Source organism: Cetorhinus maximus, chromosome 30 (genome assembly GCF_964194155.1).
Source record: "Cetorhinus maximus chromosome 30, sCetMax3.hap1.1, whole genome shotgun sequence".
Classification (NCBI taxonomy): domain Eukaryota; kingdom Metazoa; phylum Chordata; class Chondrichthyes; order Lamniformes; family Cetorhinidae; genus Cetorhinus; species Cetorhinus maximus.
Window position 1 is genome coordinate 8,854,681 of NC_135908.1, and position 13,900 is coordinate 8,868,580.

The 13,900-nt window shown below is 41.2% G+C and overlaps 1 protein-coding gene across 4 annotated transcripts in view; it reads left to right on the forward strand.

Moving 5' to 3' along the window:
- Window positions 1-13,900, forward strand: part of myo9aa (myosin IXAa) — a 283,263-nt gene that overhangs the window by 218,577 nt on the left and 50,786 nt on the right. For all 4 annotated transcript variants that reach the window (XM_078532398.1, XM_078532401.1, XM_078532400.1 and 1 more), the window contains 7 exons: window positions 4,676-4,798; window positions 7,027-7,107; window positions 7,885-7,995; window positions 8,997-9,119; window positions 9,957-10,106; window positions 10,721-11,025; window positions 11,411-13,162. In XM_078532398.1, the coding sequence (XP_078388524.1) occupies window positions 4,676-4,798; window positions 7,027-7,107; window positions 7,885-7,995; window positions 8,997-9,119; window positions 9,957-10,106; window positions 10,721-11,025; window positions 11,411-13,162 (2,645 nt within the window). The remainder of the gene's footprint in view (window positions 1-4,675; window positions 4,799-7,026; window positions 7,108-7,884; window positions 7,996-8,996; window positions 9,120-9,956; window positions 10,107-10,720; window positions 11,026-11,410; window positions 13,163-13,900) is intronic.

Sequence of the window (13,900 nt, forward strand, 5' to 3'; positions counted from 1 at the left end):
ACTCCTCTCAAATCCTTCTGCCAGTTATTCTAAAACTATGCCCCGTGGTTATTGACCTCTGTTGAGCTAAAAGCTTTTAGCCTTGGCAACAACCTTGAAGATCTCTTTTGTTATTTCTCTAGTGTAATCATATTCTTCCTGTAACATGGTGGCTAGAACTATACACAGTATTCTAGCTGTGGTCTAACTAGTGTGTTATACAGTTCTAGCATAACCTCCCTGCTCTTTTATTCTATACCTCGACTAATAAGGAAAGTGTCCTGTATGCCCTGTTAATCACTTATCTAACTGTCCTGCTACCTTCAAGAATCTATGGACATGCACACTAAGATCCTGTGTTCCCCTACTCTTTCAGTATCACTGTTTATTGTGTATTGCCTTGCCTTGTTTGTCCTCCCCAAATGCTTTACCTCACACTTCTCTGGATTGAATTTCATTTGCCACTTTTCTTCCCACGTGACCAGTCCATTGATAGTTTCCTGGAGTCGGCAGCAATTTTCCTCACTATTAACCATAGGGTCAATTTTCATAGGAACATAGGACTTAGGAGTAGGCCATTCGACTCCTCGAGCAGGCTCAACCATTTGGTAAGATCATGGCTGATCTGGTTATGGCCTCAATTCTGCCTTCCTCTCTGCCCTCCAGAACCCTTGACTCCCTTGTCAATCAAAAATCTATCTAAATCTAAATTCAATGACACAGCTTCCACTGCTTTCTGGGGAAGAGAATTCCACATACTAACGACCCTCTGAGAGAAAAATGTTCTCCACGTCTCCATCTTAAAAGGGAATCTCTTATTCTTAAACTGTGCCAACAAGAGGAAACATGCTCCTGGTAACCACCCCATCAAGTCCCCTCCAGAACTTATATGTTTCAATAAGATCAGCTTTCATACTTCAAAATTCCAAATGAGTGTAGGCCTAACCTGTTAATCTTTATTTATCATATAAGCCATTTATCCCAGGATGAAGGTATCATCTGCAAAGTTCTTAATCATGTCCCCTACAGTTAAGTCTAAATAACCAATGTATGCTACAAAAAGCAAGAGATTTTGTTCTGAACCCTGTAGAAACCCAGAGGAGCAAGCCTTCCAGCCACAAAAACACCCGTCAACCATGTTTCTTGTCATTGCAGTAAGTTTGGATGTAGCTTGCCGCTTTCCCTTGGATCCTATGGACTTTTACTTTCTGGTCAATCTTTGCAAATTCGGTGGCGTAGTGGTCATGTCATGTCTGAAAACATGGGGTCGAATCCTGCCACCGCAGATAGTGGAAATTAAAATTCAGTTAATAAATCTTGAATTAAAAAAAGCTAATCTCGGTAATAGTGACCATGAAACCATTGACGATTGTCGTAAAAAAAAAACTAATGTTCTTTAGGGAAGGAAATCTGCTGTCCATACCTGGCCTACATACTCATCCGGGTACTTTTTAAAGGATGTGAGGCAACCCGCCTCCACCACTCTCCCAGGCAGTGCATTCCAGACCGTCACCACCCTCTGGGTAAAAAAACTTTTCCTCACATCCCCCCTAAACCTCCTGCTCCTCACCTTGAACTTATGTCCCCTTGTGACTGACCCTTCAACTAAGGGGAACAGCTGCTCCCTATCCACCCTGTCCATGCCCCTCATAATCTTGTACACCTCGATCAGGTCGCTCCTCAGTCTTCTCTGCTCCAACAAAAATAACCTTAGTCTATCCAACCTTTCTTCATAACTTAAATGTTTCATCCCAGGCAACATCCTGGTGAATCTCCTCTGCACCCCCTCCAGTGCAATCACATCCTTCCTATAATGTGGCGACCAGAACTGCACACAGTACTCCAGCTGTGGCCTCACCAAGGTTCTATACAACTCCAACATGATCTCCCTACTTTTGTAATCTATGCCTCGATTGATAAAGGCAAGTGTCCCATATGCTTTTTTCACCACTCCACCAACATGCCCCTCCGCCTTCAGAGATCTATGGACACACGCCAAGGTCCCTTTGTTCCTCAGAACTTCCTAGTGTCAAGCCATTCATTGAATATTTCCTTGTCAAATTACTCCTTCCAAAGTATATCACCTCATGGCCTAGCAAACCACTCAGTTGTGTCAAAATCGCAACAAAGTCTACAAAAAGGAATGAAACCAGATGGATCGCCCGGCATCGACCTAGGCACCAGAAACAACAATGGCAAACACAGCTCTATCAACCCTGCAAAGTCCTCCTGGGGCTTGCACCAAAATTGGAAGAGCTGTCTCACAGACTAGTCAAGCAACATAGTCATACTCACGGAATCATACCGTACCCAGTCACTGCCATCACCATCCCACCAGAAGTAGTGGAACAGTGGTATACAGTCGGGAGGGAGTTGCCCTGGGAGTTCTCAAAATTGACCTGGACGCCATGAGGTCTCATGGTATCAGGTCAAACATGGGAAAGGAAACCTCCTGTTGATTACCACCTACTGCTTCCCCCCTTTCCCCACACCCTTCCCCACCTTCAACTGATGAATCAGTACTCCTCCATGTTGAACACCACTTGGAGGAAGCACTGAGAGTGGCTAAGGCATAATGTACACTGGGTGGGTGACAATGTTCATCAACATGAGTGGCTCGGTTGCACGATTACTGACTGGGCTAGCCAAGTCCTAAAGGACATAGCTGCTAGACTGGGCCTGTGGCAGGTGGTGAGGGAACCAATGAGAGGGAAAAACCTACTTAACCTCGTCCTCACCAATCTACTTGTCGCAGATGCATCTGTCCATGACACCATTGGTAGGAGTTCTGTCTTCACATTGAGGATACCCTCCATTGTGTTGTGTGGCACTCCCATTGTGCCAAACGGATAGATTTCAGACAGATCTAACAACTCAAAACTGGGCATCCATGAAGTGCTGTGGGTCACTTGTGCTCCAGAACTAGCTGCTCCCTTAGCCAAGCTGTTCCAGTACAGCTACTACATTGGCATCTACCCGGCAGTGTGGAAAACTGCCTAGGTATGTCATGTCCATAAAAAGCAGGACAATTCCAAACTGGCCAATTACTGCCCCATCAGTATTATGAATTCAGTTTAATTTTTACTTCTTTGTAAACATTAAGAGTATCTTTTATAGCAGTATCATTTGAATAATTTTGAATTGGATCCATTTACTTGCAACATTTTAACAACTTAGAACAGAGGACACAACCATACGTCATACTTGGAATCTTGGCTCCATCACTACAAAAGCTATAAGAAGCAGACTTAAAACAGTGCTAACCCTAACTTCTCACAGGTCTCCACAGCACACTGTCTCTAAGTGGCACTTGTGTATTTGTGAATCCGTTTCAAAGCTTGACTAAAGCATGGGCAGCCTGATGACTCAGTGGTATTCCCTATGACTTAATCACCACTGCCTCACTGGCGAATGATGTGTTATGACTTCAGGAGGCAGTTAAAGAAAATGACACACTTCCATTTTTTCTTAGTGTCTGAGATGTTTTTCATCAATTTCCTCCCCTCTTTTGAAGGTGCTTATCCTTGTTGCAGTATTGTCCCATATTTGCTAGTGCGCTCCCAGAGTTGCTTTTCTTCATGGATTACTTACATGGCATGTGTTGAGTGCTGAGTCATCACAGCCAAGCTTCTTCATGTTCTCTCCTGACGACGAATATGCATATTTTCCACCTCTACCCAGACAGTGGTTAGCAAATTTAGCACATTCGGATTTGAACTTGGTTCATTATCACACCATAAATGTCACTGTTCCAATCAGCAAACTTCCTATTTGTCCTTAATAGACCTGTGATGGAGTGTTGGGTCACAGTATTTCAGGTTGCTTTAATCAGCCTAAGTGGTGTGCCCAATCACTTCTCTGAGAACGTAGGAAGGAGCCAAGATAGCATGAAGCGTGAGTAATCTCTTATGGGAAAGGTAACATGGAGCAGCTTCGGTCCTGTGATACATACATATGGTTGTGCTGAAATTGAAATATTGTTTTATCTTTTGGGCACTTAACCTTGGCATCTCTCTGGAGATTATGGATTGGTTGTAGAGGAGACTCACTTAGAATGTTGGCAGAGATGGAAGGCTTTAATTACAAGAAATGACTGGAAAACTGGAGCTCTTTTCACTACAACAGAGAAGGTTAAGAGGAGATCTCATAGAGGTGTTCAAAATATAAGGGGTTTTTGATTAGTTAAAGGGGAAAACCTATATCTCTAACTGGTTGATGAATTGTTAACTGGAGGGCATGAATTAAAAGATCATTACCCGAACAGCAAAGGGAGCAGTTGGAGACTTATTTTTATGCCTAGGGTTGTTAGAACATGGAATGCTCCATCAGAAGCAATAGTGGAAGCAGAATCAATAATACTTTTTAAAAGGGGAGGTGAATAAATATATGAAAAATAATTGTTTAAGTGTCAATTATGATGGAGATAGCTGCTGAATGAGTCTTAACCCATCCATTCTCTTTACAGGTGCTGACTGATCTATGTATCTAGTATTAGCAACTTTCCCTTTTTTCGCTTTAGTTTTTTTAATTGAATAGATATATAGAATGTGTAACTTACTGTCTGATGTTTTACCTTCTTACTCTAATTTTCTCCCTCCGATACTGACACAGATGTGCAGCTTCTGACATCTAAATACTTGTGGAAGTGATTTCAGCTGATTTAACATTGCGACTTTTGTTTATCTGACACCTCCAGCACTTATTAGATGTGAAGTCTTTGAAGTACCTGGCAAGCCTGACACTTCATGACCGCATTACCAAGTCTTTGCTCCATTTGCACAAAAAGAAAAAAACACCCAGCATTAGTGCCCAATTCCAGGTAAATACATGACGCAGGTGACTGATTCTCCATCTTACTGTCTTCCTTCCTTGTATTGTATGTAGCATGTTGAATATCAATCTTCAGTCTCAAATACCAGAGCTTGATTGTAGAGTGGTGAGTCCTGAAAGCTCTTTGAATGTTTAAAGTTGTGTGTATTTTTTTGTTTTTGGGCTTTCTGTCATGTGTTAACGAGCTCAAAAAGGCACCTTATTTATCTTAAGTGCCAGTTATTTATGTGTTCAGTTCTGTCCTTATGGCATAAAGAGCCTACACTTGTACAGTATTTAATCATCACCCTGTACAATATTTTCATTCTCCCAGTTTTCTTCCTCCTCATGACATGTATTTGGTTCCACAGTTCTCGTGTAAGTCTTGGGATTAAAAGCACTTTTCTCATTTTCCCTCTGTCCTCAGTTGTTTGCTTATGGAATAGACTTGCAGCTATTGCAGTCATTGCTGTTTGATTTTCATTTGCAAAATAAGAGACGGATTAATAACAATTGAGCATTGGGATTGAAGATAAGAATAGGTTGAGATGATTGAATATTTTGTGGAATATGATAGTTCCTGAGCTGCTCGGACCATGGGAATGACATGCCAAGCATGATAACTGAGCTAAGGCAGTGTAATATAAGGTTGAATAGGATCTCTGGATTTACCTCTGAGAACAAGGAGAAGCTTTCAGAACCTTCCTTTGGGGAAGGAACATAATTTGAAGGTTTTTTTAATAGAAAATGCAGCTCTACGAAACAAAGAGCATGCATTTATACAGCTCCTTTTACTCTCAGCACATCCCAAAGCATTTCACAGCTAATGCAGTACGTTTGAAGTGTACTCATTGTTGTGATGTAGGGAAATGCAGCAGCCAATTTGCAGTTGCAGCATTCCACAAGCAGCAATGAGATAAATGGTCAGTTAACATGTTTCAATTAAATGTTGGTGGAGGGATAAATGATAGTCAGGACTGTGGATTATCTCCACTGTTTTTCTTTAAAAGATCCTATGGCATGATTTCAATCCCCCTGAGAGGACAGATGGAGTCTCTGTTTAATACCGCGTCTAAAGGATGGTGCATTTTGGTAGGAAGAACATGGAGAGACAATATAAAATAAGGGATACAATTCTAAAGGGGGTGCAGGAGCAGAAGGACTTGGGTGTAAATGTGCATAGATCATTGAAGGTGGCAGGACAGGTAGAGAGAGCAGTTAGTAAAGCATACCGTATCCTGGGCTTTATTAAAAGGGGCATAGGGTACAAGAGCAGAGAGATTATGCTGATCTTATACAAGTTGAACCTCAGCTGAAGTATTGTGTACAGTTCTGGGTGCCACACTATAGGAAGGATGTGAACGCACTGGAGAGAGTGCAGAAGAGGTTTACAAGAATGGTTCGAGGAATGAGAAACTTCAGTTATGAAGAGATTGGAGAGGCTGGAACTGTTCTCTTTGGAGAGGAGAAGGCTAAGAGGAGATTTGGTAGAGGCATTCAAAATCATAAGGGGGCTGGATAGAGTAGATAGGGAGAAACTGTTCCCACTCGTAAAAGGATCAAAAAAGAGAGCACAAATTTAAAGCGACTTGCAAAAGAAACAAATGTGATGTGAGCAAAAGCTCTTTCTCACAGCGAGTGGTTCGAATCTAGAATAGGCTGCCTGGAATTGTGGTGCAGGCAGGTTCAATTGAGGTAATCAAGAGGGCATTAGATGATTATTTGAATAGAAACAATGTGCAAGGGCATGGGGAAAAGGCAGAAGAATGACACTAAACCATAATGCTCATTCGGAGAGCCAGTGCAGGCATGATGGGCCGAATGGCTGCCTCTGTGCCGTAATATTCTGTGATTCTGACAGTACAGCGCTCTCAGTGCTGCACTGGAGTGTCAGCTTAGACTATCTTTTTGAACCCACGACCTTTTGACTCAAAGATGAGGGTGCTTCTGCTTAGCTGAGCATGGTGATTAAAACAGACTAGATGTAGAATAAAAAGAAAACTGATGATTTGAAATTCAAAGAGGAGTTTTAGGAGAATATTGTTGAACCAAGTCTAGCTCTGCATATTCTTCACCCAAAATAAATATAACTGACCACAATGTGACTTACATGACTTTTTATGGCCTTTTAAATGATATTGCATTTTCTGAGCTAGATTTGTTTTGTGTCCATTTGATCTTAGCTCCTAGACTCCAGGTACTGCAGTAATTCGGCATTTTATATTTTCTCTCATGCAGGCTTCCCTCAATAAGCTCATGGAGACTCTGGGACAGGCAGAGCCCTACTTTGTCAAGTGCATCCGATCAAATGCAGAAAAGGTAACTAACTTTTAGTACCTATTGCTATACTTGAAAATCAATGTGTTGAGAAGCCAAGTTAAAAGGCTGTCGGCTAAATTGCATGAGTAGGACAAACAGCCACCGAAACCTTACACTTAAACGATTCCTTTAAAGCCTAAAGCTGCTTCAACAGTGAAGCTGAAAACTCTCAAATTATTTTTTTAAAAATGGATGCTACAATGGGTAGAGTGTGGGTTTTTCTCATCTAAATAACACCATTAATATAATTATACCATGTTTATTGAATAGGGTAAGAGATGACTGGATAAATTTTAAATGTTGTGATTTAGTTGACGTCATGTTTATATTTTTTGTAGATTGTAACAAGGAAAGGCTGAGGGAGTTAAGGGGGTCCTGGAAAGCCATCAACATTGGAGATGGTATAATGGAACTTGATTTTAGCACGGTGGTGATGTAGGAAAGAGAAGAAACAAATGCAATGTTGTGCACACTCATCAAGAGGAATGAGAGGAAATCTGGAGGAACAATTGTCGTAAAAGTTAGCAATGCAATGGTTGGGAGTGAGCTGGAAGGACATGAATAGTGGGTTTATGTTTAGGAGTGAGAGAGACCATCTGTCAAGTGGGTTTTCCTGTATTCTGTCCAGGTGCATGAGATGGGTATTATCAGGGCCTTCCCAGGTTGGGGAGAAATAGTCAAAACCACATGCAAGTTGTCTTGCATGAATTATTGGTGATGTGTTGAAATTGTTGCTCCTTGTAGTTCTCCATAACCTTTTTTTTGTCAACATTACAGCTTCCATTGCGCTTCAATGATCACCTAGTCCTGAGACAGCTGCGGTACACGGGCATGTTGGAAACAGTCAGGATACGACAATCAGGATACAGTATTAAGTACACCTTCCAGGTGAGAACTTCTGGTTACTTGGGGCATGGGGATTCCAATGCGCTGCTCAATTCTGCTTTGATTCAGATTCATTAATGGTGTCAATTTAAAGAGTGTAATATAAACATTATAGATCAATTGATGTTGATTTGACAGTGGTTGAGATGTGTTCATCACTGAGTTAAATTTAACCCAGTTTAAGGGGGGAATTTGTATCCAAACTTGAATGGTTGGTTTGTATTTTTAAAACTTTAGCAAATGCAAGCTTGTGTCTGATATTTTTTTAAAATACAGAACTGAGTTGAATTTTTGTCGGCATTAACACCTGTGACTATGTTTTCGACTATGGTGGGCTGTGGTCAGTTCAGGGCAGACTGCCTATAAATTTTAACCCAAGTATGATTGGCTCAATCCTGCTGCCTTAGCTTAGTGGAGTAATTTTTTTTTTTTAAATCCTCAGTTTTTCTTGTCTTTCCTGACTACTAACTCTTGCTGCATTACGGCTTCATGGCTGCTGGCATCCTCCAGTATCACTCCCCAGTGACCAATGTTCACTCTCAAACACAGACAATGAGTGTGTTCAGATCATTTGTTGGTAATATCATTATCAAGCAGCACTCAGCCAACATCCACATGCCTGTTTCTAGCAGGATTCCTGGTTGATGATCAAGAATGGAAAGCCTGGCTGGATTTTCTATTCTTTCTTTCCTCCTTCACACTGTGGCACTAAGGCCCATTGTTGTGTCCCAACTACTGCCTTTGCTGAGATCAACTTATTCAGTGTAGGCCAGTTTTGAAACCTGGTACTATACTAGAATTTTTGTTTTGGCATTATATTCAATTATGTAATCCCCCAATACTCAATAGGGGGAATGCATTCAGGTTGATTTGGAGTGTAATCCTTATCTGATCTGTACTCCCATTTGTTACTGGATAATGTCCTTGCAGTGGGGTATTTTATTTGGTGCAGCAATAAATCTGAAGTGAAATGCACTTTGTAACTTTTCCATATCATTTTTCAGGAATTTGTGGCTCATTTCCATGTGCTTTTGCCACAAGACACCATCTCTTCTCAGTGCAGCATAGGGGAATTTCTGAGAAACATGAACCTCAACATGACCAGTTATCAAGTAGGCAAAACAATGGTACGTAATAGTTTTATGTTATGAAACTGCTGTTGCATATGCTTATTCGAATATGATGTGCACAGATAACAAAAGTTGCTATGGAAATTCATATCAGTTGAAAAACTTAAGGTGCACATTTCTGTAGGGCTTATAGAAAGATCATATTGTTTTGATTATGAAATTTCTTTTGTAATCTAGACCTGTCGTGTGTAATCTCTGCAGAAATGATGTGACTTTAAATTACTCACATTGAGGATTCTAAGACAAAGTGTAGAAAGTTTGAAAAACTTTTTTTTTAAAAAAAATGTCTGTTTCGCCCTCTTTTTGGTTTTCTGAAGGCCAAAAATACCAGTTTTCATTTTTGAGTCCAGTTAGTGACTACTACAAGGGGCTTGTACATTTGGGGCAATGCAATTGAATGTGATGCTGTCCCCATCCAATGTCCATAACAAGCACTTTCCAGCAGGAGTCACTGGATAGTGAGCTGGAGCTCTGATTGAGATTTATTCCCCCTAGAAATCCTCATTTTTATTCACAACTTTCCCATTGCCTCATCCAAATGACCTACTGCCCTAAACCCCTCTGCTGTGCTGCATTTCTCCCAGCTTTAAAAGCCTTTGATTATCCCTTAACTCCTTTCACCTAACTTTTTTTAACTTTGGTTTGAAGGGGGACATCAAACCATTTGTCCCCTTCTCTTACATGGATGTTCTGCTGCATTGAAGATGCTGTATGACAGGAAGCTGTTGTAATGTTTCAATTGACCAACATTCTAATGTATTTACTTGTCCATAACTTACTCCCTCTCTGATACATGTATTATTTGCTGTTGCATTTGTGCATGGTTGCCCATAGATATTCATGAAGGAGATTGAGCGTCAAAGACTGCAGGACATGCTGCACAAGGAGGTCCTGAGACGAATTGTTTTGCTTCAGAGCTGGTTCCGTGCTATGATCGAGCGGCGGCAGTTTCTCCAGATGAAGCAGGCAGCAGTTATAATACAGGTTTGTACTGAAAGCTGCTGTTTTTCAGCTTTAAGTTAATAGAACCTCAACACAAATCTTAACACCAATTTTGGGAGGAAGCTTCTCTGAAGGTTAACAACAATAAGTAGCCCTGAACTACGTAAATTTCAATTGTCCAAATGTGTGCCATATGCTACCTTGGCCACAAAGCTTGGGCAACTCAGTTCTATTGGTGCTATTATTTCTTATTTGTTTATCCTGTTAGGGTTTTTTTAGATCTGGAGGTTTGAAAAGAGCTGCTTTAGGGTGGTTGCCTCATCAGTTGATTCGCCAATTCAATGTCAGGTTTGCTGTGGGTTTTCGTTGTCTGGAACTAACCTGAGACCACCCAAAAAGATTTTACTTAATGCTCTTCACAGACTGGATCTGAATTCAAGTGCCAGAGGTTATAGTCCAGTGATTAACCCACTGTGCCAACACATTATTCCAAGGATCTTGTATTTTTTTTAAATCACATATAATGTTACATTTAATATTTTGAGATTTTTGGTGTTCCAGTATAAGAAACAGTTTGTTTTACTGATTTTCATGGCAGCAGTTAGAGATCGGATATTCCAAATATAACCTTTTTTCTTTTCCATTTTTCTTTGTAGAATTATTGGCGAAAATGCAAAATGAAGCAGAAACCCATTTGCACAGACCCCAGTGTCTTAAATGAAGCAGCGACCAGTATTCAGGCTGTGTGGAAAGGCTACAGACAGAGAAAGATGTTCTTGCAAATGCACGATGCAGCAATTGTCATACAGAGGTGCTGGCATGATTACTGCAAGTATAGACTGGCAGCGTTGTGCATTCAGACACACTGGCGACGATACAAGGAGATGCAAGCATACAAAGCATTCAGGGACAGCATCATAAAGATTCAAGCAGCAAACAGAGGTTTTGTAGTGCGGCGCAGGTAACTGTTCCATAGAGCTAGTTTTACCTCTGGTTTGTGTACTGTAGATTTGGATGGGGTGCATGGCCAGCTACAGGTACAGGCACTGTTATCTTGTATTTAGCATTAAAGGGCTTATGTTCTGGTTAGAGTCAGTGCATAGCAATCAACCCCGCCACACTCCTTCCCAACTCTGGTGCAGAGGTTAGTTGCAGCATCTTTTCAATCTCAGCTGCGGCAGCACGTTCAAAACAAATTTTGGGTTGAACTTGGAATCTTCTAGTCAGAATACATTTATCCACTGAGCTATTAGGGAACTCCATTGATCTTTAATTGACTAAGAGCAATTTTCATAGATTCTAGAGCTTTGAATGCTCAAAATTAAATTCCTATCTTTTCATTTCAGGTTTCAGGCATTGAGAAGACAGAAACTCAAAGAAATGAATAAAGAGCTGGAAAGTGAAAAGACAGGGATCTTGAACAAACATACCCCAGATGACAACTTCCCTGAAATCATCAGGACTGATCTGAACAAATTTGAAGATGAACTAAATGAGATGTGCACTTCAAGAGAAAATGACAGTCAACAAACCCATTCTGAATGTAATAACTCTGTAGATTTGCAGGGTGAAACTTCTGACTTTCCCAATAGTATGAATGTGGTGCAGGGTGTGATTGTCAGGGAGAGACCAAAGTCCCTTTCTGGAGATCCCGACAAACAGAAAGTAGTGCGTGCCAAGAGACACAGTCGGAGAATGCGAGAATTGGAGCAGGCTAAATTCAGCCTTGAACTGCTGAAGGTGCGATCAGGAGGCGTGTCTCCCTCAGAGGAGGGTCGCTGGTCCACTGAGCTGGTATCTGATAATGTAAACTCACCGTCTCCTCAGGGAACCCCAGATAGTGAGAGCTCAAGGGGTAGTTTTGAGGTACCCAGCTGTGAAGATGGACAGAAGAGAAAACAGTCTTTAACTGTTTGTGATGAACCAGTCTCTGATTCTGGCCTACATACTACTCAGGATTATCTTTCAACAAGTCCCAAGCCAAATGATCATAATCTGCCCACTAGCCTAAAACTTAATGGAAAGAACCTGTCTTCCAGTCCTCCTTACACAAACACTAATCATCCTAGTCTTATTTCCACAAGCCCGAGATCATCCAATAAAGAGTTTTCATTTCATTTTCAAAGGTCAAATTCTGAAGATCAACCTCCCAGTCCTAGATTGAGAGACAGTCCGTTTTCTAGTCCTAAACCAGATTACACTCTCTCTACCTTATTGCCAAATCATGACAGTCTGTCCAGTAGCACTAAGCCAAATGACACTATCATTATAAGTTCTGACCACTATGCAGCCGAAGGCACTATTGCTGGACCCAAAACAGAAATGGGAGAGGGTGACAACGCTTCACTCAATCAGCCACTCGATGGTGAATTCTCTAAAGATGAACTGTCTGGCATAGTGGACAATGCAGCCACAGACCCCTTCCCTCAAGTTGCAATTTTGGAAAGACTTGAACGGTTAAATGTGCAGCAGGCAGAGAGACAAAAGCAGAAACGGCAGCAGAACGAGAAGGAGATGATGGAACAGATAAGGCAGCAGACTGAAATCCTGGAGAAACAACGCAAAGCATTTGAAAAGCAAGAGAAGGACATGTTTGAGAGACAGCGAGGGGAAGCACTGCAGAAAATAGAGCAGTGCAGACAGAATGAATCCCCTCCACTTCCTTTCAGATCTCCAAGGAAGCAAGCAGACCGACCTCAGTCTTGTCTTACTTTGCACCCAGAGAGAAAATGGGATTCAAATATCAATTCAGATTCTCTTTCAATATCAGCTGCTCAGCCTAAAATGTTGAACACTCCAGAATGTTTTGAAAATGACAATACCTCAAGTCGTCCTGGAGTAAAAGATAGACCTATGAGCATGTTTTTTGAAAAGAAGGAGCTGCAACCAAGTGGCCAACAGGAAATGAATAAGCCAGATGGGTGGACCCCAAAACTCAGCTTGGAGCCCCATGAACCTGTTGCTGGTGTAGAGCGATCCCGACAGGTTAAACTTCAGAAAGGCACTGCAAACACAAGGGAAGAGGCTACAGATGGCAGTGCCAAGGACAGAACCAATGTCTTGTTCTTTTTACCCAAAGACAAGACCACACTAAGCAAGTAAGTTATTTTCCTTGAATATGCAGTTGTCCAAATTAACAGCTGCATCCTGGTGTGTTGTATTTTAATATACAGCCAGTGGAATGATAGGGTATCAATTTGTCACCATTGTTATTTAATGTTTGGCCTTGGGGCAAAGCTTCCCAAGGGAGTGATGAAGAATCTTGCCACTGTCAGTGAGCAAGCAGTCTGCTTGTTCTATTGATCAAGAACTGATTTGTGGAATGGGGTAAACCTAGAGATGTCGGAAAAATAATTTAGAAAATTGTTCAAGACAGTGCACTGTACTAAGTACAGGTTTTTTAAAGGCATTGGAGGCCAACATCCAGGTTGATTGTACTCTTTTTAACAATATTGAAAAATTTGGGTGAAAGACCTAGACCCATAGACAGGACAGCACCAAGTTGGAAGAGATTTTGGTCAATTTCTTTTCTGGATTTGTTTTTTCTTTTACATCTTTCTTTTTGCAAATACTTTACGTCCAGATAAAAGGCCATCAGGCCCATACATGCCCACCCTATCCATTTGACAGTGCAGTCTTATGCACTGTTCTTTCTGGGGGAAGCAAAAGACTTAATATAAATTTAACTCTATGTAGATCAAACAATTAAACCTATTAACTACCAACATGATAACTATCTATGTCTTGGACAGTCTCTTGGATGTGAGCCCACAAAATTGTTTCTGATCTGTCAGTAAATTTTCAGTCTCATTCAGAAATGCCACAAGATATCATGA